The following is a 27,280-nucleotide window of genomic DNA, read 5'->3' as shown; positions in this document are numbered from 1 at the left end:
TAAGCAACCGTCGCAACCGAAACAACTGAACGGACGATGGAACAGCAGGCTGCGTGGGGTGACCAGGCTGGCAGGGCAGGCAGTTGGGGGCAGCCAGACCAGTGGGTGGGGGCAGTTGGGGGCAATCAGGCCAGCAGGCAGAGGCAGTTAGGGGTGACCAGGCTGGCAGGAGGGCAGTTAAGGGGTGATCTGGAAGGCAGGCAGGTGAGCGGTTAGGAGCCAGCAGTCCAGGATTGTGAGAGGGATGTCCGACTGCTGGTTAGGCCCAAAGGGTCCTGGATTAGAGAGGGTGCAGGCTGGGCTGAGGGGACCCTACCCCCCACCCCGTGCACAAATTTCATGCTCTGGGCCTCTAGTTGTAATATATTTGTACAGGACAGATGGATATTAGACTTATCACAGTGATGGCATCACAAGGTATATAAGGGTAGAATCACTTTGTTGTACACCTGAAAGTAATATAACATTATATGTCAACTATACTTTACCAAGTTTATAAAAGTTAAACTTCAGAAGATTAAAAATAAAATAATTCATGCACAGGTAAATATAAAAGACTATTTTTTCTTTTCATTTTTTTTTTTACAAATGAAAAGATCACTACACAGAAAATTTATATCATTGTATTGTAAGATTTTTACTCAATATAGATATAATATATATGCCAACTACTGCATAAAGGGTAGGTGGTGGTAAAGAAACCTTCATAGTAGCAAGTTTTCTATATTTTACTTTTTAAAACTTTTATTGACTTTATTGGGGTGACATTGGTTAATAAAACTATATAGGTTTCAATTGTACCATACTATAATGCATTATCTGTATATTAGAGGCCCAGTGCATGAAATTCGTACACTGGGGGTGGGGGGGAGTCCTTCAGCACAGCCTGCACCCTCTCCAATCTAGGGCCCCTTGGGGGATGTCCGACTGCTGGTTTGGTTTAAGAATTGGGCTTAAACAGGCAGTTGGACATCCCTCTCACAATCCAGGACTGCTGGCTCCTAACCACTCGACTCCCTGTCTGCCTGATTGCCCCTAACTGCTTCTTCCTGCCAGCCTGATCGCCCCTTAACCACTTCCCTGCTGGCCTGATTGACACCTAACCACTCCCCTGCCTGCCTGATTGACACCTAACTGTTCCACTGCAGGCCAGATCGCCCCCTAATGCCCTCCCCTGCAGGCCTGGTTGCCCCTAACTGCCCTCCCTGCTGACCATCTTGTGACAATGTGGGGGCAGCCATCTTGTGATGATGTGGGGGTGGCCATCTTGTGATGACATGGGGGTGGCCATCTTGTGATGACGTGGTGGCAGCCATCTTGTGACAACGTGGGGGTGGCCATATTGTGATGCGAGGGCATGAGGGTAAATTTGCATATTACCTCTTTATTAAAAAGAATTGTATTGTGTCTTCAACATCCAAAGTCAAGTCTTTCTGTCACCATTTTACCCCCAACTGTTCTACATTTTTTTTACATGTTATATGACATGGTACAATATTAAGTTTAAGTGAACTGTGAAAATTAAGAACATTTATTGTAACCCCAACAGAAACCACTAATAAAATTCAAGAAGACATGGCTAAAGAGCCAAAATGAAATAAAATGGGATTATATAAAAATATTCAACTATAAAGAAGGTAAGAAAGGAGGATAGTAAGAGGATAAGGAGATCAGCAACAATTTCAACAAAACAGAGAGAACAAAAAATAAAACAAACACTAAAATAATACACATAAATCCAACCAAATCTATAATAATAAAAACATAATATGCTAATTAGACCAGACAGCCGAACAACCTTCCAGACATTCTTCTGGATGACCTTCTGGGCAAAGCCAGGGCTGAAAATTTGGTGCATTGGGCCTCTAGTTCATGAATAAATGTTAAGGAACTAAACACTCTAAAAAATTTCAAAGGGCTTAGAATGAATAAAAAATCAGATCATTTACAAGAGGTGATATCTATTTACATAAAAACCCTGGGTGTAATGCATCACAACCGAGGCTCGACCAACCAGAAGGAAGTCAGTCCTGCAGGGGTCATCTTGGAAACAGCTGCACCCTCCCCGAACTGTTTCCACGAGGGCGAGGTTTCAGGCAGGAACCTGCCCTCAGAGCATGGACACACTGAGTCCTGGGTCCTCTTAACAATAACTGCGCCTGCCCCAAGCTGTTTCCAGTAAGGGCAAGGTTTGAGGCAGGAACTGGCTTTCAGAGTGTGGACACACTGAGTCCTGGGTCGCGTTGCCAAGGGCTGCACCCTCCCCAAGTTGTTTCCCAGGAGGGCGAGGTTTCAGGCAGGAACTGGCCCATGGAGCATGGAGGCATATCTTTATAAAGCAGTGGTTCTCAACCTTCTTAATGCTGTGACCCTTTAATACAGTTCCTCATGTTGTGGTGACCCCCAACCATAAAATTATTTTCGTTGCTACTTCATAACTGTAATTTTGCTACTGTTATGAATCGTAATGTAAATATCTGATATGCAGGATGTATTTTCATTGTTACAAATTGAACATAATTAAAGCATAGTGGTTAATCACAAAAACAATATGTAATTATATATGTGTTTTCCAATGGTCTTAGGCAACCCCTGTGAAAGGGTCATTCGACCCCTAAAGAGGTCGTGACCCACAGGTTGAGAACCACTGTTATGAAGTTTTAATACATTATATTAGAGGTTGTGGTGGTACTGTTTTACCCATAGTGTCTAGAGGAATTGCTGCAAATTTACTTCTCAGTGGAAGCACCCTTCATTCCCAATATAAATTACCAATTCCATTAAATGAAACTTCAATTTCTAGACTCAATATAAACAGTGAAGTTGCTAAAACTATTAAAAAGGCCCAACTTCTCATTATTGATGAATGCATCATGGCATCCAGTCATGCTATAAACGCCATAGACAGATTACTAAGAGAAATTATGAATTTGAATGTTGTATTTGGTGGAAAGTTGTCCTGCTTGGAGGGCATTTTCGACAATGTCTCAGTATTGTACCACATGCTATGCGATTGGTCATAGTACAAATGAGTTTAAAGTACTGAAATGTTTGAGGATGTTTCAGAACGTTGTCTCTTACAACAAATATGAGATCAGAGGATTCTGCTTATAGTGCATGGTTATTAAAACTTGGAGATGGCAAACCTGATAGCAGTTTTCATTTAGGAATGGTTATTATTGAAATCCCCTGTGAAATGATTTGTAATGGATCTATTATTGAAGCTACCTTTGGAAATACTATATCTATAGATAATATTAAAAATATATCTAAACGTGCAATTCTTTGTCTAAAAAATGAGCATGTTCAAAAATTAAATGAAGAAATTTGGATATACTTGATGGCGATTTTTACACATATTTGAGTGATGATTCCATTGATTGAACAGATGATGCTGAAAAAGAAAATTTCCCATCAAATTTCTTAATAGTATTTATAACTCCTTTGGGAATGCCATATCATAAATTAAAATTGAAAGTGGGTGCAATCATCATGCTATTGAGAAATCTCAATAGTAAATAGGGTCTTTGTAATGGTACCAGATTTATTATCAAAAGATTACAACCTAACATTATCAAAGCTGAAGGATTAACAGAAACTGCAGAAGGAGAGGTTCTTCTGATTCTAAGAATTGATTTTTCCCCATCTGACACTGTCCTCCCATTTAAATTGATTCAACGACAATTTCCCATGATGCCAGCATTTGTGATGACTATTTAATAAATCACAAGGACAAACTCTAGACAGAGTAGGCATATTCCTACCTGAACCCGTTTCCCACATGGTCAGTTACATGTGGCTTTCTCTCGAGTTCAAAGAGCATGTGACGTTAAAGTTCAAGTTCTAAATACTTCAGCACAAGGGAAATTAGTCAAGCACTCTGAAAGTGTTTTCACTCTTAATGTGGTGTACAGGGAGATATTAGAATAAGTTTAATCACTTTATCAGTCATTGTTTGCATCACTGTTGATTTTATATCATGTTTTTGTTGTTTTTATGTCATGTTTTTGTTGCTATCATCTCATTTTTTTTTTTAATTTTTATTGCTTAAAGTATTACAAAGGGTATTACATATGTGTCCATTTTATCCCCCCGCCCTAGACAGTCCCCTAGCCTCCCCTATCCCCCAATGTCTTATGTCCACTGGTTATGCTTATATGCATGCATACAAGTCCTTTAGTTGATCTCTTACCCCCCTACCTCCTGCCCCGCAACCCTCCCCGGCCTTCCCGCTGCAGTTTGACAATCTGTTTGAGGCAGCTCTGCCTCTGTATCTATTATTGTTCAAAAGTTTATAATGGTCTCTATTATCCATGAATGAGTGAGATCATGTGGTATTTTTCCTTCATTGACTGGCTTATTTCACTTAGCATAATGCTCTCCAGTTCCATCCATGACGTTGCAAATGGTAAGAGTTCCTTCCTTTTTAGAGCAGCATAGTATTCCATCGTGTAGATGTACCACAGTTTTCTAATCCATTCATCTACTGATGGGCACTTAGGCTGTTTCCAGATCTTAGCTATGGTGAATTGTGCTGCTATGAACATAGGGGTGCATATATCCTTTCTGATTGGTGTTTCTGGTTTCTTGGGATATATTCCTAGAAGTGGGATCACAGGGTCAAATGGGAGTTCCATTTTCAGTTTTTTAAGGAAACTCCATACTGTCTTCCATAGTGGCTGCACCAGTCTGCATTCCCACCAGCAGTGCACAAGTGTTCCTTTTTCTCCACATCCTCTCCAGCACTTGTCGTTTGTTGATTTGTTGATGATAGCCAGTCTGACAGGTGTGAGATGGTACCTCATTGTTGTTTTGATTTGCATCTCTCGGATGATTAGTGACTTTGAGCATGTTTTCATATGTCTCTTGGCTTTCTGAATGTCCTCTTTTGAAAGGTGTCTATTTAGGTCCTTTGCCCATTTTTTGATTGGATTGTTTATCTTCCTTTTGTTAAGTTGTATGAGTTCCCTATAAATTTTGGAGATTAGGCCCTTATCAGATATGACATTGGCAAATATGTTTTCCCACACAGTGGGTTTTCTCGTTGTTTTGTTGATGGTTTCTTTTGCTGTGCAGAAGCTTTTTATTTTGATGTAGTCCCATTTGTTCATTTTCTCTTTCGTTTCAAGTGCCCTAGGAGCTGTATCAGTGAAGAAATTGCTTCGGCATATGTCTGAGATTTTGTTGCCTTTGGATTCTTCTAGAATTTTTATGGTTTCCTGTCGTACATTTAAGTCCTTTATCCATTTTGAGTTTATTTTTGTGTATGGTGTAAGTTGGTGGTCTAGTTTCATTTTCTTGCATATATCTGTCCAGTTTTCCCAACACCATTTATTGAAGAGACTATCTTGGCTCCATTGTATGTTCTTGCCTCCTTTGTCAAATATTAATTGAGCATATTGGTTCGGGCCGATTTCTGGGCTCTCTATTCTATTCCATTGATCTATATGCCTATTCTTGTGCCAGTACCAGGCAGTTTTGAGAACAGTGGCTTTGTAATACATCTTGATATCTGGTATTGAGATCCCACCTACTTTGGTCTTTTTCAGGATTGTTGCAGCTATTCGGGGTCTTTTTTTATTCCAGATGAATTTTTGGAGAGTTCGTTCTAGATCTCTGAAGTATGCCATTGGTATTTTAATGGGAAGTGCATTGAATTTATAGATTGCTTTGGGTAGTATGGACATTTTAATGATGTTGATTCTACCAATCCATGAACACGGTATGTTCTTCCATCTGTTTATGTCTTCCTCTATATCATTTTTCAACGTCCTGTAGTTTTCTGAGTAGAGGTCTTTTACCTCTTTAGTTAAGTTTATTCCTAGGTAGCTTAATTTTTTTGGTGCGATGGTAAACGGGATTGTTTTTATAATCTCTCTTTCTGAAAGTTCACTATTGGTGTATAGAAATGCCTCGGATTTCTTGGGGTTAATTTTGTATCCTGCTACATTGCCAAATTCATGTATTAAGTCCAGTAGCTTTTTGATGGAGTCTCTAGGGTTTTGTATGTATAATATCATGTCGTCTGCAAATAAGGACAGTTTTACTTCCTCTTTTCCAATTTGGATGCCTTTTATTTCTTCTTCTTGCCGAATTGCAATGGCTAACACTTCCAGTACTATGTTGAAGAGGAGTGGTGAGAGGGGGCATCCCTGTCTTGTTCCTGTTCTTAGGGGGAATGGTGTTAGTTTTTGTCCATTGAGTATGATGTTGGCTGTGGGCCTGTCATATATGGCTTTTATTATGTTGAGGTATGATCCTTCTACTCCCACCTTGCTGAGAGCTTTTATCAAAAATGGGTGTTGAATTTTGTCAAATGCTTTTTCTGCATCAATTGATATGACCATGTGGTTTTTTTCTTTCAATTTGTTTATGTGATGTATCACGTTTATTGATTTGCGGATATTGTACCATCCTTGCATCCCTGGGATAAATCCTACTTGGTCATGGTGTATGATCTTTCCGATGTACTGCTGGATCCGATTTGCTAAGATTTTGTTGAGGATTTTGGCATCTATGTTCATGAGGGATATTGGCCTGTAATTCTCTTTCATTGTGTTGTCTTTACCTGGTTTTGGTATTAGGGTGATGCTGGCTTCATAGAATGAGCTTGGAAGTGTTCCTTCCTCTTGAATTTTTTGTAGTAGTCTGAGGAGGATAGGTTTCAGTTCTTCCTTGAATGTTTGGTAAAACTCCCCTGTGAAGCCGTCTGGTCCTGGGCTTTTGTTTGCTGGAAGCTTTTTGATGACTGCTTCAATTTCTTCCATAGTTATTGGCTTGTTGAGATTTTTAGATTCTTCCTGATTGAGTTTTGGAATGTTGTATTTTTCTAGGAATTTGTCCATTTCCTCCAGGTTGTCTAGTTTGTTGGAGTAGAGCTGTCCATAGTATTTTTTAACAATCATTTGTATTTCTGTGGGGTCTGTTGTTATTTCGCCTCTATCGTTTCTGATTTTGTTTATTTGGGTCCTCTCTCTTTGCTTCTTGGTGAGTCTGGCTAGAGGTTTGTCAATCTTGTTTATCCTTTCAAAGAACCAGCTCTTGGTTTCATTGATTTTCTGTATTGTTTTTTTGGTCTCTATGTCATTTATTTCTGCTCTAATCTTTATTATCTCCTTCCTTCTGCTCACTCTGGGGTTTTCTTGTTGCTCTCTTTCTAATTCTTTGAGTTGTAGAGTTAGATGATTTACTACCATTTTTTCTTGTTTTTTGAGATAGGCCTGTAGAGCTATAAACTTCCCTCTCAGGACTGCTTTCATTGTGTCCCATAGGTTTTGGATTGTTGTGTTTTCATTGTCATTAGTTTCCAGGATGTTTCGAATTTCTTCTTTGATTTCATTGGTAACCCAATCAATATTTAATAGCATGCTATTCAGCTTCCAGGTGTTTGAGTATTTTGGGTTGTTTTTATTGTAGTTTATTTCTAATATTATGCCATTGTGGTCTGCGAAGACGCTTTTTATGATTTCAATCTTCTTGAATTTGGGGATACTTTGCTTGTGACCCAATATATGGTCTATTTTTGAATATGTCCTATGAGCATTTGAGTAGAATGTATATTCCCTGGCTTTCGGGTGAAGTGTTCTGAAGATGTCTATTAAGTCCATCTGATCTAGTGAGTCATTTAGGATTGCTGTATCTTTGCTGATTATTTGTCTAGAAGACTTATCCAGTGCTGTCAGTGGTGTATTAAAGTCCCCTACAATGATTGTATTGTTGTCGATCTCTCCTTTGATATCCTCCAGGAGTTTTTTTATGAATTTGGGTGCTCCTGCATTGGGTGCATATATGTTTACCAGGGTTATATCTTCTTGTTGTATTGATCCCTTTAGTATTATGAAGTGGCCTTCCTTATCTCTTGTTATGGCCTTCACTTTGAGGTCTATTTTGTCCGATATAAGTATTGCTACCCCAGCTTTCTTTTCCTTTCCATTTGCCTGAAAGATATTTTTCCATCCTTTCACTTTCAGTCTGTGTGAGTCCCTTCTAATGAGGTGGGTTTCTTGTAGACAGCAGTTGTATGGGTCATGTTTTTTTATCCATTCAGCCACTCGATGTCTTTTGTTTGGAGCATTTAGTCCGTTTACGTTTAAAGTTATTATTGAAAGGTACTTGTTTGTAGGCATTTCTGTTTTTGTGTGGCTGTTTTCTTTCTGAGCTTTTTATTTCTTATTTTTATACCAGTCCCTTTAGCATTCCTTGCATTGCTGGCTTGGTGGTGATAAACTCCCTTAGCCTTTTTTTGTCTGTGAAGCTTCTTATTTCCCCTTCAAGTTTGAATGATAGCCTTGCTGGATAGAGTATTCTTGGATTCAGTCCTTTGCTTTGCATCACTTTGTAAATTTCCGTCCATTCTTTTCTGGCCTGATGTGTTTCTGTTGAGAAATCATTTGACAATCTAATGGGAGATCCCTTGTATGTAACTTTCCGTCTCTCTCTTGCAGCCTGTAAGATTCTCTCTTTGTCCTGAACATTTGCCATGGTAATTATGATGTGTCTTGGTGTGGGTCTTTTTGGGTTCACCTTGTTTGGGACTCTCTGGGCTTGTGTGACTTTTTTCTTCCCCACCTCAGGGAAGTTTTCTGATATTATTTCTTCGAATAGGTTTTCTAATCCTTGTTCATCCTTCTGTCGTTCTGGTACCCCTATTATTCGTATGTTGTTTCGTTTCATGTTGTCCCAAAGCTCCCTTAGGCTCTCCTCCTGTCTTTTCATTTTTTTCTCCAATTGCAGTACGTTTTGGGTGTGTTTTGCTTCCTTGTCTTCTAAATCACTAATTCGGTCCTCCGCTTCTCCTAGTCTACTGTTGATACTTTCAATGGAGTTTTTCATTGCAGCTATATCACTCTTCATTTCTTCTTGGGTCTTACTTAAGTTGTTGATTTTTTCATCTGTTTCTTCTAGCTTCTTGGAGAGGTTGTCGATTTTTTCCTCCATCCGGTTTATGCACTCTAGGACCCTTATTCTGAATTCTTTTTCTGTCATGTTGCATGCCTCTGTATTACTTAGCTGCTTTTCTGGAGAGTCCTCCTTCTCTTTCCTTTGGGAGTTTCTTTGTCTACCCATGTTTGATCTCGCTGACATATCTAGACGTTGAGTCATTCAGAGGCTGCTCCCTTGGTGGCAGTGACTCCTTGGTCTGTGGTTGCTCTTCGGGCGGTTGCGGTAGCAGCTGCTCTTCAGTTGGCAGCAGCTCCTCTGGTGGGTGCTGTTCACAGCTGTGGTGGCTCTTCTGGCTTGTGGGGCAAGGTTTCACGTACAGCTGCTGTTCCTCAGCAGAGGGTGTGGTGCTCAGGAGGTTGCTGTTGCTTGGATCTGCTGCGTTGATTTAAAGGCACAAAATACAACACAACAAGGCACCACGTACCAGGCACTATACACAAATATATTCACGATATGAATAACCCCAAATAAAGGTGACCACCTGAATTAAGAGAATTAGGGGATAAGGAAGAAGGAAGAGAAAAAGAGAAAAGAGAAAAAAGAAAAGAAAAGTAGGGACCAAAAAAAGGAGTGCAAAAATGAAATTGGGAAAAAGGAGGGGGGAAAAAAAAGCGAGAAAAGAAAAGAAAAGAAAAAAAAAGAGCGAAAAGAGAGAATGAAGTGGAAGAGGGGAAGAGACTTTTTTATATGAGGAGAATACTCCTATAGAACAGCCATTAATCCCAACAAATTCCAGCAACAGCTCCCTGGAGATGAATGCAAACTAGAAACAACCAATAATATAACGATGAAAATAGAATGGAGAACACTAATCCCAAAATAAAATAAAGAGAAAATAAAATGGCACTTTAAAAAAAAAAATGGTAAAATGGTAGCAGTAATAATACTGGTTAAAAATAAGAAGGTAGTAATTAAAAGGGTAAAATCAGGTGATGGAAAAAAGAAGAAAAAAAAGGAAAAAAAAGAAGAAGAAAAGAAAAAAAAGAAAAAAAAAGAGAAAAAAAATTGGTTTCTTAGTTAAAAGGTGAAAAAAGAAAAAAAATATATTGCAGTAGTGAAGGTCCTTCGGTTCTTCTATTCTTCAGTGTGGCTCGCCTTAGACCTGCCAGGTATTCAGGAGAGTGTTGAGTTTCCCTGCGATACACTGTTCCTCTGTGTTATAAACCACAGTCCTTATTTTAAAGCAAGCCGCATTTGTTTCCCAGACTGCCTTATTTTGTGTTTAGCAAAGAGTCAGTTTGTGGGTCAGCCTCTGGGTGGCAGTGTTCTGGGGTTGGCCTCTGAGGCTATAGGGCCTCTCTGTCCAGTGGAAGTTCACTGCCCAGAGCTGGCTGCGTAAGAGTTATCAGTGCTGTGTTGTTGCTGGGATTCATCTCATGTTTTTGTTGTTGTTATACCATGCCTCTGTTGTTGTTATATCCTTTTGTTACTGTTTATTAATTAATAAATTTATATATTATTTTCATATACATTTTACTAATTTCCTTTCATTTCTCACACTTCTATTATAGAGAAAGGACAAATAGCAATATTAAAATATTTCTGCTAATTAATTCCCTTTTAATGTGCACAAATTTCATGCACTGGGCCACTAGTGTAAATATAAATACACAGATAATGTGATAGTAAAAGTATGAAAAAGGCCGAAACCGGTTTGGCTCAGTGGATAGAGCGTCAGCCTGCGGGCTGAAAGGTCCCAGGTTCGATTCCGGTCGAGGGCATGTACCTGGGTTGCGGGCATATCCCCAGTGGGAGATGTGCAGGAGGCAGCTGATCGATGTTTCTCTCTCATCAATGTTTCTAACTCTCTATCCCTCTCCCTTCCTTTCTGTAAAAAATCAATAAAATATATTTTTAAAAAAAGTATGAAAAAGATGTACCATACAAATAGCAAACATAAGAAGGTATTGATTTATTGATGATGGCCATTCTGACAGGTGTGAGGCAACACCTCATTGTTGATTTAATTTGCATCTCTCTGATGATCAGTGACTTTGAGCATTTTTTCATATGTCTCTTGGCCTTCTGTATGTCCACTTTGGAGAAGTGCCTATTTAGGTTACTTGCTCATTTTCAATTGGATTGCTTGTCTTCCTTTTGTTAAGTTGTATGAGTTCCTTATATATTTTGGAAATTAACCTCTTAATTTATATATCATTGGAAAATATGTTCTCCAATGCAATGGGCACCCTTTTCATTTTATTGATGGTTTCTTGTACTGTGGAGAAGCTTTTCATTTTGATGTAGCCCCATTTCTTTTTTTCTCCTTAGTTTCCCTTGCCCTAGGATATGTATCAGCAAACAAATCGCCACAACAGATGTTTGAGACTTTGCTTCTCACTGCTAGTGGGAATGAAGACTGGTGCAACAACCATGAAAATAGTATGGAGTTTCCTCAAAAAATGAAAAAGTGGAGCTGCAATTTGATCCAGTGATCCATTTCTAGGAATATATCTTAATAAACCCAAAACACCAATCAGAAAGAATATGTGCATCCCTGTGTTCATAGCAGTACAAATTACAATAGCTAAGATCTGGAAACAGCTCAAATTCCCATCAATAGATGAATGGATAAGAAGTCTGTGTTACATTTATATCATGGAATACTATGCAGCTGTAAAAAAGATGGATCTCTTACCCTTGAGACAGCATGGAGGGACTTGGAGAATATTATGCTAAGTGAAATAAGTCAGCCAGAGAAAGACAAGTGTCACATGATCTCACTCATATGTGGAATCTAATGAACAAAAAATACTGATAAACAAAATAGTTCCAGAGACATAGAAGCATGGAACACACCATTGAATCTGAGGGAAGGTGAGGTTGGGAGGTGGGTAGGGAAAGATTAACAGGGGAATTTATATGCATTTTTGCATAGCCCATGGACACAGAAAATAGTGTGGTGAAGTCCTGAGAGGGGTGGGTGTGGGGTGGTGGGGACAATAGGGGAAAAAAGGAGGATATCTATAATACTTACAACAATAAAGAAATTTGTTAAAAGAAGGTGACCTGGCTATAATAATATCAGATAAATAAACTTCCAGATAAAAAGCATTCACAGAGCTATGGAAAGTAAGACACTCATCTTGGGCATAAAATTAAATGAATGAAACAATATTAGCAATCAATATAAATAATAATTTATTGCAAATTTAATAAAATATTTTGTTTTAATAAAAATATATTTTTTGGAAATTAACCTCTTAATTTATATATCATTGGAAAATATCTCAGGTGCCAATATGGCACAGCCTGACATTGTTTTTGATCCTGTCTTTAGAAAAGAAAGAACATATTCAATTTAATAAAAACAAGTATAAAAAACCTTCACCTGCTCTTGAAGGGGAGAGTGGCTGTTATCGGAGGCCTATACATCCTGAGAATCTGCAACCACAACACCCAGGGAAGAGCTGCGAACCGAAGAACACCAGATCTCAAGCAGCCCGGATATGCAGACTCTGAGGAGCTCTCCACCTCCTCACGGAAAGGTCATATCTCGCCAAGGGAAAGGAGAGAGAGAGCTACATAACCAGACACCTGGAGAAGAGAGATCATAAGGAGACAAAGAAACAGCCTGCATATGAAAGAAAAGGAGGCATCACCAGAAAAGGAAGTAAACTAAGTGGAGGCAAGCAATATGTCAGAGAAAGAATTCAGAGAAATGGTCATAAGGTCACTGAAAAGAATGGAAGACAAATTCAACAATATGTGTAAGAACCAAGAGGAAATGAAGAAGAACCAAGTAGAAATGAAAAATGACATCACTGCAATAAAGAATTCAATAGAAAGCATCAACAGTAGACTAGAAGAAGCAAAGGACCACATCAGTGAGCTAGAAGACAAGGTAGGAAAAAATACCCAAGCAGAGCAGCATCTAGAAAAAAAAACTTAAACAACAGGAGGAGAGCCTAAGGTAACTGTGGGACATCATGAAATGAAACAACATCCACATAATAGGTGTGCCAGAAGGAGAGGAAACTAAGCAAGGAATAGAAAACATGTTTGAAGAAATAATGACAGAAAATTTCCCTGATCTAGGGAAGAAAAAACTCACGCAAATCCAAGAAGCTCAAAGAGTCCCAAACAAAATGAACCCCAAAAGACCAACACCAAGGCATATTATAATTAAATTTGGCAAACACCACCAACAAAGTAAGAATATTAAAAGCAGCCAGAAAGAGACAGAAAGTTACCTACAAAGGATCCCCCATCAGACTAGTGACTGATTTCTCAACAGAAACACATCAGGCCAGAAGGGAATGAAAAATGAAATATACAAAGTCATGCAAAGGAAGGGTCTGAATCCAAGAATACTGTACCCAGCAAGACTATCAATCAAAATTGAGGGTGAAATCAGGAGCTTCACAGACAAAAAAGGACTAATGGAGTTTATTACCACCAAACCAGCAATGCAAGAAATGCTAAAGGGTCTGCTGTAAAAAGAAAAATTAGGAAACAAAGAAGGAACACAGGGGTAAAGAATAAAAATGGTGACAAAAAAGTACCTATCAATAATAACTTTAAATGTTAATTGATTAAATGCCCCAATTAAAAGACACAGGGTAGATGAGTGGATAAGAAAACATGACCCATATATCTGCTGTCTACAGGAAACCCACTTCAGATCAAATGACTCACACAGACTGATGGTGAAGGGATGGAAAAAGGTTTTTCAGGCAAATGGAAAAGAAAAAAAAGCTGGGGTAGCAATACTTATATCTAACAAATTAGATCTCAAAGTGAAGGACATAACAACAGATAAGGAAGACCACTTCATAATACTAAATAGAGCAATCCAACAAGAAGAAATAACTCTGGTAAACATATACCCACCCAATACAGGAGCACACAAATACATAAAAAACTTCTGGAGGATACCAAGGGAGAGATTAGCAGCAATACAGTCATGGAAGGGGACTTTAATACCCCACTATCACCATTGGAAAACTCTTCTAAACAAAAAATCAGCAAAGAAACATCAATCCTAAATGACTCACTAGATCAGATGGAATTAATTGACATCTTCAGAACATTTCACCCCAAAGCCACAGAATATACATTCTCCTCAAGTGCACATGGGTCATTTTCAAAGACAGACCATATATTGGGTCACAGGCAAAGTCTCCTCAAATTCAAGAAGATAGAAATCATATGGCATAAAACTAGAAATCAACTACAATAAAAACAATAAAAAAAATCAAACACCTGGAGGCTAAATAGCATGCTATTAAACAATGACTGGGTTACCAGAGAGATCAAAGTAGAAATAAAAAGCATCATGGCAACAAATGACAATGAAAACACAACAATCTACAATCTATGGGACACAGTGAAAGCAGTCTTGAGAGGGAAGTTCATAGCTCTACAAGCCTACCGCATAAAACAAGAAATAATGGTAATAAATTACTTAACCCTACAATTCAAAGAATTAGAAAGAGAGCAAAAAGCCCAGCATAAGCAGAACGAAGGAAATAATAAAGATCAGAGCAGAGATAAATGAAATAGAGACCAAAAAACAATACAAAAGATCAACAAAACCAAGAGCTTGTTCTTTGAAAGGATAAACAAGACTGATGAACCTCTAGCCAGGCTCACCAAAGGCAAACAGAGAGGACCCAAATAAACAAAATCAGAAATGAAAGAGGAGAAATAACAACAGGCCCCACAGAAATACAAACGATTGTTAAAAAAAATACTATGAACAATTCAAGTCCAACAAACTAGACAACCTGGAGGAAATGGATATATTGCTAGAAAATACAACCTTCCAAAACTCAACCAAGAAGAATAAAAAAAACCTGAATAGGCCGATAACTACTGAAGAAATTGAAACAGCAATCAAAAATCCTCCAGCAAACAAAAGCCCTGGTCCGGACGGCTTTACAGGGGAGTTCTACCAAGCATTCAAAGAAGAACTAAAACCTGTCCTCCTCAGACTATTCCAAAAAATTCAAGAGGAAGGAACACTTCCAAGCTCTTTTTATGAAGTCAGCACACCCTAATCCCAAAACCAGATGAAGACACCACAAAAACAAGAGAACTCCCAGCCAATATCCTTGATGAACATAGATGCTAAAATCCTCAACAAATTCTAGCAAATCGGATTCAGCATTACATTAGAAAGATCATACATCACAGAAACAAACTGAGAGACAAATATCACATAATCATATCAATCGGTGCAGAAAAAAGCATTTGACAAAATCCAACACCATTTCTTGATAAAAAACTCTCATCAAAGTGGGACTAGAGGGACCATACCTGAACATAATAAAAGCCTTATATAACAAACCTACAGCCAACATCATACTCAATGGGAAAAAATTAAACTCCTTTCCCCTAAGAACAGGAACAAGACAGGATGCCCATTTTCACCATTCCTGTTCAACATAGTATTGGAAGTGCTAACCATAGGAATCAGACAAGAAGAAGAAATAAAAGCCATCCAAATTTGAAAAGAAGAAGTAAAACTGTCCTTATTTGCAGATGACAGCATACTATACTTAGAAAACCCCCAAAGACTCCATAAATATAGTATTAGACCTAATACATGAATTCGGCAATGTAGCAGGATAAAAAATTAACACCCAGAAATCTATTACATTTTTATACACCAATAATGAACTCACAGAAAGAGAAACAAAAACAAAAACAAAAAACCAATCCCATTTACTATTGCACACACAAAACTAAGATACCTAGGAATAAAATTAACTAAGGATATAAAAGACCTGTACTCAGAAAACTGCAGGACATTGAAAAAAAGAGATAGAAGAAGACATAAACAAATGGAAGAATATACCATATTCATGGATTGGCATAATCAACAACATTAAAATGTCCATACTACCCAAAGCAATCTACAGATTCAATGCAATCCCCTTTAAAATAACAACGGCGTATTTCAAAGATCTAGAACAAACTCTCCAAAAATTCATTTGGAATAAAAAAAAAAAAAGACCCCGAATAGTCACAACTATCCTGAGAAAAAAGAACAAAGTTGGAGGGATTGCAATATCACATATCAAGCTATATTACCAATCCATGATTCTCAAAACTTCCTGGCACAGCATAAGAACAGACATATAGACCAATGGAACAGAACAGAGAACCCAGAAATAGACCCAAGCCATTATGCTCAATTAATGTTTGACAAAGGAGGCAAGAGCATACAATAGAGTCAAGACAGTCTCTTCAATAAATGGTGTTTGGAAAATTGGTCAGATACATGCAAAAAAATGAAACTAGATCACCAACTTACACCATACACAAAAACAAACTCAAAATGGCTAAAGGACTTAAATGTAAGACGGGAGACCATTAAAATCCTGCAAGACTCCATAGGCAGCAAAATAGCAGAATATGTCATAGCAATATCTTTTCAGACACAGCTCCTAGGGCAATGGAGACTAAAGAGAAAATCAACAAATGGGACTACATCAAAATAAAAAGCTTCTGCACAGCAAAACAAACCATCAACAAAACAACAAGAAAGCCCATTGCATGGGAGAACATATTTGCCAATGTTATCACCAATAAGTGTTTAATCTTCAACATTTACAGGGAACTCATACAACTTAACAAAAGGAAGATAAACAACCCAATCAAAAAATGGTCAATGCACCTAAATAGATACTTTTCAAAAGAAGACATAAGGAAGGCCAAGAGACATATAAAAACATGCTCAAAGTCACTAGTCATCTGAGAGATGCAAATCAAAATGACAATGCAGTACCATCTCCCACCTGTCAAAATGGGTATCATAAACAAATGACAAGTGCTTATGAGGATGCGGAGGAAAAGGAACCCTTATGCATTGCTGGTGGGACTGCAGGCTGGTGCAGCCACTGTGGAGAACAGTATGGAGTTCCCTCAAAAAACTAAAAATGGAACTTCCATTTGACCCAGTGATCCCATGTCTAGGAATATATCCCAAGAAACTAGAAATAGCAATCAGAAAGGATATATGCACCCTTATGTTCATAGCGGCACAATTCACCATAGCTAAGATTTGGAAAGGGCCTAAGTGCCCATCAGCAGATGAGTGGATTAAACAACTGGTACACACAAAAACAAAACAATACAAAAAAACAACTGGTACATCGGCACAATGGAATACTATGCTGCTGTAAAAAAGAAGGAATTCTTACCATTTGCAACAACATGGATGGAACTGGAGAGCATTATGCTAATCAGTGGTCGGCAAACTGCATCTCGCGAGCCACATGCAGCTCTTTGGCCCCTTGAGTGTGGCTTTTCCGCAAAATACCTACTTCTGTGCATGGGCCACGAAGTTTCAATCGCACTGTATGTGCGCACCCGCATGTGGTATTTTGTGGAAGAGCCCCACTCAAGGGGCCAAAGAGCCACATGTGGCTTGTGAGCTGCAGTTTGCCAACCACTGTGCTAAGTGAAATAAGTCAGTCAGAGAAAGATAAATATCACATGATCTCACTTATTTGTGGAATATAATCAACAACATAAACTGGTGAACAAAAACAGATCCAGAGACAGAGAAACATAGATCAGACTGTCAAACCTCAGAGGGAAGGTAGGGGAGGGTGGGGGTAAGGGGGAGAGATCAAGCAAAGGAGTTATATGCATGTATATAAGCCTAAGCAATGGACACAGACAACAGAGAGGTGAGGGCATGAGTCGGGGGTGGGGGTGCAATGGGGGGATAAGGACACATATGTAATACCTTAATCAATAAAGAAAAAAATCCCCTAAAAAATAATTCTTGAAAGCATTAGTTATACTAACCTAAAATTGGAGATAGGCCCATCAATAGACAAGTGGATTAAAAAGTTGTGGTACAGCCCTAGGTGGTTTGGCTCATTGGATAGAGTGTTGGCCTGTGGACTGAAGGGTCCCAGGTTAGATTCTGGTCAAGGGCACATGCCAGGGTTGCAGGTTCAATCCCCAGTAGGGGGCATGCAGAGGCAGCCAATCAATGATTCTCTCTCATCATTTATGTTTCTATCTCTCTCTCCCTTCCTCTCTGAAATCAGTAAAAATATATTTTTAAAAATTTGTGATACAGAAGGAGAGGGGGTGGGACCAGGGTAGAGGGAGTCAATGGGAGAAAAAAAGGGACATCTGTAACACTTTCAATAATAAAGATCAATTTTTAAAAAAAAAGTTGTGGTACATTTATATGATCAAATATTACTCAGACATAAAAATGAAATCTTACCATTTGCAATGGCATGAGTGGACCTACAGGGTATTATGCCAAGTGAAATAAGTCACACAGAGAAAGACACATACCACATGATTTCACTATGTGGAGTCTAAGGAACAAATAAATAAACAAATAAGATCGAAACAGACTCATAGACACAGAGAGCACATGGTGGTTGCCAGAGGATAGACGTGCTGGAGAACTAGGTGAAAAAGATGAAGGAATTGAAAAGTACAGATTGGTAGTCACAAAATTGTCAGGGGGATGTAAAGTACAGCATATGAGTTATAGTCAATAATATTATAATAACTGTGTTTTGTGCCAGTGGGTACTGGAAATACCAGGGGGATCACTTTGCAAAGCATATGATTGTCTAACAATGATGCTGTACAGCTGAAAGTAATATAAAATAATATTGAATGTAAACTGTAATTGAAAAATAAAAATTAAAAAATTTGAGATGGAATCTAAGTGGGTAGGTGTGTTCTTATATAAGTTCCCAATGTTGTAGGAGGCATGAAGTAAAAACATTACAGGCCCTGGCCTGGTAGCTCAGTTGGTTAGAGCATCATCCTGATACACCAAGGTTGTGGGTTTGATCCCTGGTCAGGGCACGTACAATAATCAACCAATGAATGCAAAAATAAGCGGAGCAACAAATTCTCTCTCTCATCAATTAAAAAAACAACAAACTCCATTACATTTTAGTCCCCAATCTCTCTTTCACACACACACACACACACACACACACACACACACACACACACACACTGCTTGCACATATAGTCTCTCCCCATTGCCTAGATAGTCCATCTACCAAGAGATTGTTCTTGTGGGAAACGAAAGAAAAAGTATACCATGAGCCAGCCCCAAGGCCCCAAAGTGCTTTTTCTCCCCTACCTTTCGGAGTTTTCGAATGACCAGGGTGAGAAGAAGCCAGAAAAGAGTAGCTGCAAGGCCAGTACAAACAAGAATAATGACTTCAATATTGGATTTGTCTTCAGAGCCTGTAAAGACATTGACGACAGATTTTATTAAAATAAAAATGAATTAGTACATTGCAGAAATTGAGAGAAAGAAAGAGAATATTACCGCCTTTTACAAATCACATTTTATTTCTAAAGGACAAATATCACCAAGTGCCAAATTGTGTTTGTGCATATGTAAAATTTTTATAGAATATGGGCATTGTCTTCTGAGACTTAGAGAAAAAAAATCCTTGATAATTGTACTAGATGACTCAAAAGAATGAGCTGAACAAATATTGTATACAGACATATATCTGAGGCAGAAAGCCAAAATGAAACATTTAAAGTTATGCTCTACCTAATTAGCTGGTTCTCAAGGACAAAGCCAAAATAGGTGTGAGGTATGGTGTCACATTGCCTGAGTTGAAATCCTGGCTCTAAACACTTAACAACTGCATGACCTTGAGGAAATTTCTAACCTTTCTGTGCCTCAGTTTGCCCAACTGAAAATGGGAATAATATAGTTATTATTTAAATGGGCAAACTGAGGCACAGAAAGGTTAGTAATTTCCTCAAGGTCATGCAGCTGTTAAGTGGTAGAGCCATATTTCAGAGATTAATCAATGAAGTTATATGCATATATGCGTAGCCCACGGACAGACAATAGTATGGGGAAGGCCTGGAAAGGGGATGGGATTGTGGTAGTGGGGATCAATAGGGGGTAAAAGAGGGACATCTGTAATACTTTCAACAATAAAAAAAAAAATTAAAATAAAAATGGGAATAATAAAATACCTGCCACATGGGGTTATCAAATGAGATAATGAGTAGTGAAAATAGCACAGTATAAAGTGTATAACTTATTTTATCTATCTTATTATTACCAGTTTCCCTTTTTTTTTTTTAGTTCAGATTCTGTGGATTATCTCAGACAAATGTGAGGCCAGATTGTTAAATAAGCTTATATGGTTTGCCTGATATGACCTAGAACAGTATAGCTAGCTGAATGTGCAAAAGGCTTTAGAGGTGCCAAGATGGTTAGTCTAACCCATAGCATTTCTTTGAACAGATACAACTTTACCTTTAACAATTAAATACTCATCATAATAGCATAGGGCATTGGAATAAAACACCTTGCTACAAGCTTTAGCAAGTGTCTTATTTTCTTTGGGCTTCATATTTATAATGAAAGGTGGTCAACTTTCTGCCGAAACCGGTTTGGCTCAGTGGATAGAGCGTCGGCCTGCGGACTGAAGGGTCCCGGGTTCGATTCCGGTCAAGGGCATGTACCTGGGTTGCGGGCACTTCCCCAGTGGGAAATGTGCAGGAGGCAGCTGATCGATGTTTCTCTCTCATCGATGTTTCTAACTCTCTATCTCTCTCCCTTCCTCTCTGTAAAAAATCAATAAAATATATTTAAAAAAAAAAAAGAAAGGTGATCAACTTTCTATTTTTATATTTCCAAATGCCATCAAATATTTTCCAACCAACAAAAGGGAAGTAATGTCATTTGATACATTATATTTTGTAAAACATTCCCATATCTTGGCCTTCATTTGTATCACCTCTGAAAAAATAGAGCACAGCTGGTGTTACTCTCATTTTAGAAATGAGAAATCTGAAACCCAGAAAGGCTTATGTACGGTCCCATCAAGTTCGCAACAAGTATAGGGTTCTGAACCCAGGTTTTCCAAATCATGCTATTCCACATACCTTCTCATTGAAAGTGGTTATATTAAGTGTATATCCATGATTGCCTTCTCCATTGTCTCTCTACACTGTGTCCCCATCACCAAATGCATTTTCTTTATTTGGGGGGTTCCATTACTGATTATCAATATAGCTAGGAATTTCCAACTTACCTTCCACAGTGATAAGAGCTGCTGTGCTGACTTCCCCCAACTCATTGGTTGCTTTGCACAGATAGAAGCCCTCATCTTCTTTTTTGGCTCGCTCAATAATAAGGCTGTTGTTCTTAAAGAAGATCCCTGCATCAATAATGTTCACCATTATTTTTGAAGTGTTTGCAGTGAAGCCAAATCTTAGAATATGTCAAGCCCCTATTTTATTAAGTCAATCTTGGAACAGTTTCAAAGTCAAGTAATCTCAAAGGAGCTGCACCAACTCAAGCCATCCTGACTGGAAACAACTACATAAGATCTTCAGACTCACCTGAAGCAGGAATAATAGGAACCCCATTTTTCAACCAGTGGATGTTAGGCTGTGGTGTTCCACTCACTTTGCAATCCAGCGAAATCTTTCCACTGCTGTTAACCTCAATATTGGTAAGATTCTCAATAACGAATGGAGCAACTTTTTCTATAGAGAACAGGGTAAAAAGAGGCAAGATTTTTGAGGAAGGGTACCACATATACATCACTTAATCTCTGTTTTACCCCTCATGTTTAATCAGACATTGGATGGTTAAATATTACCCTATGCAGGAAAAGAGAAGATAGATGGGGATAAAATCTACTGTAAGAGTAATGTGTGTGGTGGTTTGCATTTTGTATTCTTCAAGGTCATATTTAGCCACCACAAGCAATAAAAGTGGCTGCTGAAGAGTTTTGGTATTAGAAGAACCAAAAATTCCATTCCCAAATTTTTCTATCATCTGTTTAGCACAGAGTATACAAGATCCTTTCCTTGAAATGTCTCCAAGAGGCTTCATGAAACAAAAGATTGACTGGTCCAGCCTATAAGTAAGACATGAATAAGTAAAAGCCCTATTCTGGTTCCACATCCCACACAGTAGTTGTCTTAAATGCTAAAAAGTTATGGGGAAGTCCCTCCAATTCTACCTTTAATTAAGAGCTGAGTATTATGTTGCATTATCTTGGTGATGTTCCTCTGAGTCCAAGCCTTGCACTTATACTGCCCTTTATCCTTCTGGGTCACATTCTTAATCACCAGTGTCAAAGAGATGGAGTAGTTATTTTTTAAGCTTTCTGTGTATATAACAGGAATCTTCTCTCCAAAGGGGTTGAACCAAGCGAGCTGAGTGTAGATATATTTAGCTGCCTTGCATTTGAGCCGAGCATCATAGCCCTCAATTGTTGAGACCAGGGGTTCTGCCTCCATGAAGCCAGTCACATCTGTGAGGGTGAAGAAATGTCACTGTGAATATGACAAAGCCAGAGAAACTGACATACAGCAACATGCTTAGTTCCTTTTCCTGAAAGCCGAGTTGTAGAAACAAAACATATTCCATCAAAGACAAATGTCCAATAGTAAAGACCCAATTACCTTGAGTTTTCAGGGTCATTCCAGTATTATCACCAGAGTATTACAGAGTCTGAGAGTCTGCCAATATGGATGTCTAACATACATATGGTCCAACTTACAAACCTTCAAAGCAATTCCCTCATGTTAACTTTAAAAACAAACCTGAGACAAATATTATCACCAACCTAATTTCATAGATTAAAATAGAACTTAATCCAAATAAATGGCAGAAACAAGCCTGAGACACCAGGTCTACTGATGTGAGTTTTCATTTTTGCAATTTCATGCTGCCACTCCACAGGTAAGTTCTTATTTTGGAATCTACATTACAGATGCTTTTTGTTGAATTAAAACATGATGTGTACAGGAAAATAGTACTTAAATGCAAAATTCCTCTAAAAAAAGGGTAGTGCAACAATTTTAAGCACTGAATAGTTTATCACAGATGTGATTGGGAAAGAAAATAGACAACTTTGTGAAAATGAAACTCTGGATACCCAGATTTTTACTTGAAATATAGCACGCAAAAACACTTGTAATCCTTTTTGTAAATAGAATTGATATAAATTATAAAGAAATAATTGACTACCATACCAATATTCTTACCCCCAAAAGATACATCAATTTTCACAACTGAACATTACACACATACACACACATACATACACACACACAAATTTTCACACATTTTATTTTAAGTAGAAATGACTACAAATAGCCTGGAGAGAATAGTTGTTGGATAAGAACAACCGGTTGTCCTGAACCAGGCCTAGAGGTTTTAATACATTAGTTTTGTGGGGGAGGCATGTCTTTTGGGGGTCAGGAATGATAAAAGGCATTCTTTCAGTCAAAGCTTTGTAATTAGAATTAAATGATTAAAATTTTCTACTTGTCATGCCACTGTATTATCATTTTGGTGGCTATTTGCTTCAAGCACCCCGAGAATTGCTCAAGTTTTCTCTACCAATATTTATATTGATGAAGTCTACCTCTTTTTAAAAATATACTAATATTTTGTATTAGGGCTCACAGAATGTTTTTATAAAAACGAATTTTTATGTAAATATATATTTTATTGATTTCAGAGAGAAAGGGAGAGGGAGAGATAGATACATCAATGAGAGAGAATCATTGATCAGTTGCCTCCTGCATGCCCTGTACTGGGGGATCGAGCCTGCAACTCAGGTATGTGCCCTGACCAGGAATCAAACCATGACCTCCTGGTTCATAAGTCTATGCTAAACCACTGGGCAACACCAGCCAGGTTAAAATAATAATTTCTTAATGCCTTTTATTTAATATCTCTTGCATCACTCTAGAATTCAGTGATGGCGAACCTATGACACGCGTGTCACAGGTGACACGCGAACTCATTTTTTTGGTTGATTTTTCTTTGTTAAATGGCATTTAAATATATAAAAATAAATATCAAAAATATAAATCTTTGTTTTACTATGGTTGCAAATATCAAAAAATTTTTATATGTGACACGGCACTAGAGTTAAGTTAGGTTTTTCAAAATGCTGACACGCTGAGCTCAAAAGGTTTGCCATCACTGCTCTAGATTCAGTGTTGGTTTTTTAAAAATATATTTTGGGGATGGGGCAGGTAGAAGAGGGTAAATGGTGATGGAAGGAGACTATGCTATGGGTGTTGAATACACAATACAATATATATGTTGTATTATAGAATTTTACGCTTGAAAAATTTTTTAACCCATGTAACTTCAATAAATTCGATAAAGTCTACGTTTTAATGAGTCAGAGCAGTGATGTTCTTGATTGAAAAATATGGCTGTCGAAACAGTTGAGCTGACAATTTTCAAATTCTGGACCCCTGTTATCTAATCCACTCAGTAGTGAACCTTCATATCCCTGAACACTAGCATCAAATTGTTGATGCAGAAGGCCCATAGATTTAGTCATGTGTACCAGTAAATGATTGCAGAGCATGGAATAATTGGCTCTCCCCCCTAGACCAATCCTTCCTTTAAAATTTTCTTTGGTTGAAGACACCTTTTTCCTATAACCAAGAATAAAAACCTCACTGTTATCTTTGATCCTTCTCCCCCCCTCACCTTCCACATCTCACCTCCCATCACTTGCCAAATCCTATCAATTGTTCCTTTGGCATAACTTTTCCTCACCCTTCCTTTCTGTCTCCACTATGTAGCTATCCCATTGTGGGTAGTCATTACCTCATTCCTGAACAATTAAATGCTTTCCTAACTGGGTTGCTCTCCTCCAGTCTCACCATACACCAAACAATCTCCACAGGCTACCTCATTCATCCAACTGGACCATAATTTTGATCAAAACCACTATCCAAAGCTTTAAATGACTCCCCACTGCCTCCAAATAAAGTTTATATTCCTCTCTTACGTATTCAAAGTAGGCTTCTCTAAGGCTCCTCATCAACTCTTCCTCATCAACCACATCATCTATCTTCTCCAGAAATCCTGTTTTGACCTGCCCAATTGTTCCACATGCTCCACAAATATTTCACATTGGCTTATGCTAATCTTCCAATGACAAGTAAAAATGTATATCCTCAGACAGTTCTCTGTCCACCCACTCTAAAATAGGCTTCTCCAGCCGTGACCGGTTTGGCTCAGTGGATGGAGTGTTGGCCTGCAGACTGAAAGGTCCCAGGTTCGATTCCAGTCAAGGGCATGTACCTTGGTTGCGGGCACATCCCCAGTAGGGGGTGTGCTGGAGGCAGCTGATTGATGTTTCTCTCTCATTGATGTTTCTAGCTCTCTAACCCTCTCCCTTCCTCTCTGTAAAAAATCAATAAAATATATTTTAAAAAATAAATAAATAAATAAAATAGGCTTCTCCACTCTATCGTAACATTCTCTCTCTTATGCACTTATGACAAGTATAAAATGTCTATTCATTTATTTGTTCATTTGTTTACTGTTTCTTTCCATCACTGCAATGTAAAGTCTATGAGGAAAAGAACCACACAAGGTTTAGTCAGTGCCATAGTCCTAACATCTAGCATAGTGTTTATCATGTCACAGTTGCCTAATAAATATTACTATAATGAATGAATATTGGTTGGTTAATTCCAATATGTATAACTTTTGCTCATACCACCCTCTTCCCTTAAAATGCCATTCCCAACATCTTTGTTTTTGTGAATAATAACTATTCATCAATCAGTGTTCTGTTGTTTTTGAAGCCCCTTTGGCTATAGTGTGCTGCCCAAATTGACTTCTCCCTTTCTTGGGCTAGTACAATCTGAAATTATATACATAATACCTTGAATGTATTAGTTACATGTTTCTTTTTACTATCAGTTCGTTTGTAAGATGCTTGAGGATACCTCATGGAGAGTATGAGAAAAATTAATATTCATTTACTGTATTTCATAAAATTGAAGCAAACCATCACATGATGTATTTTTATTTTTATAAATGTCCCTGAGTCTTTTTCATGGATATCCATCTTGTCTCTGTCAATAGCTTGTCTTGACTCTTTAGATTATAAAACTGCTTCAAGTAAGGAATCCTTTCTTGGTTATTACAAAGCATTTTATAAACACTCAACAATCATTAACAAATGTTTTAAAATGTTATGATTAATGATCAACTTTTTTGTAATGTAGTTGACAATATATATTGATGGGGATCCTGTAGACTAACTTTTGGGGGATGAGTTTAATATAGCTATGGTTACTGGCCTTAAAACTATTATAAATTCAGGCACTGAATGGTCAAAGGGTCTCAGAAAGGTAAAATACTTGCTTCATGCCAGGCTGAATCATGTTTCCTGACAAAAGTTTGCATGTATGTCTGAAATCTTGAGAGATAAAGACAAAGCCCTGAATTCCATGCCATGAAGGCATTTTTCAGCTATAGCTTCTGAAGCCATTAACATCTTATTTAAAAAAGAACTGAATACTAGGATGGATGAAATACTTTATTGTTATTGACTAAATTTTTGTGCCCCCCTTCCACCAGTTCATATGTTAAGGTCCTAAAATCCAATGCGATGCTATTTGGAGTTGAGACATTTGAGAGATAATCTGAAATTTATATGAAGTCATGAGAGTGAAAACCTTATGATGGGATTAGTGGCCTTATAAGAGGCAGAAAGACCAGAACTTTCTATCTCTCCACTATGTGCAGAAACAATGAGAAGGCAGACATCTGCAAGCCAGAAAGAAAGCCCTCACCAGGGAACCAAATTGGCCAGCACATTAATCTTGGCCTTCCCCTGACTCAAGAACTATAAGAAATAAATTCATATTGTTTAAACCACCCAATCTGTGGTATTTTGTTATGTAGAGACTTTTAGAGGATACACAAGTAGGTAGGTTACTCTGTTATCTACATTACTGAAATTTACCTGACCAGTGAACCTAATAGGAAGTTATGGTGGTTTTGCGGTTACATTTGAGCCCCTAGTATCCTCTTTCCTCTTTCTTCCATTTGCCCTATATGGCTATATGTATTTATGGATTTCAAGCCTGACATTTCAGAGTATGTGCCACTGCCTTCTTTCCCCATACCAGCCTAATATAGATGTCTCCAATGACTCATGCAAGTAAAATACTTGCTTTCTCATATGTTGTCTACCCTAGAAACCATGACTTATGGGGATCAGATGAAAAAATTCAAGTTTAAAAACCTGGATATATTTTTCGCCAGATCTTTGAAGGTCTGTCACTGTGAAGAGTAAGTAAGCTGACAGTCTTTGTTTCAACTTCAATGAATTTAGGAGTGTGGGTAGAAGCAAATTTAGTATAAGGGCAAGCTTTCTCATAGAGATGCCCCAAGATTAAACAGGTTGCTTTGGAAAGTAGGGAAATAGTTTTATATCACCAGGGACACCCAAGCTGAAGTTGAATAATTTCTTGGTGGAAATGTTGTGGTTATAATTAAAATACTAGAAGAAGGGAGAGGAAGGTTTTACTAGGTGATCTAGCAGGATCTTTAGGATCCTGACAATGG

The 27,280-nt window shown here is 38.0% G+C and overlaps 1 protein-coding gene across 2 annotated transcripts in view; it reads right to left on the bottom strand.

Annotated features, from left to right (window-relative positions):
- LOC118654202 (vascular endothelial growth factor receptor kdr-like) overlaps positions 1 to 27,280 on the bottom strand; it is a 463,598-nt gene that overhangs the window by 163,543 nt on the left and 272,775 nt on the right. For both annotated transcript variants that reach the window (XM_036305522.1, XM_036305523.1), the window contains exons 14-17: positions 21,897 to 22,190; positions 21,268 to 21,414; positions 20,958 to 21,083; positions 19,028 to 19,134 (exon numbers count right to left, since the gene is read on the bottom strand). In XM_036305522.1, coding sequence (XP_036161415.1) covers positions 19,028 to 19,134; positions 20,958 to 21,083; positions 21,268 to 21,414; positions 21,897 to 22,190 — 674 coding nt within the window. The remainder of the gene's footprint in view (positions 1 to 19,027; positions 19,135 to 20,957; positions 21,084 to 21,267; positions 21,415 to 21,896; positions 22,191 to 27,280) is intronic.

The sequence above is a fragment of the Myotis myotis genome, unplaced genomic scaffold, assembly GCF_014108235.1.
Source record: "Myotis myotis isolate mMyoMyo1 unplaced genomic scaffold, mMyoMyo1.p scaffold_m19_p_4, whole genome shotgun sequence".
NCBI classification, from domain to species: Eukaryota; Metazoa; Chordata; class Mammalia; order Chiroptera; family Vespertilionidae; genus Myotis; species Myotis myotis.
This window is presented reverse-complemented; position numbering and strand designations above follow the sequence as displayed.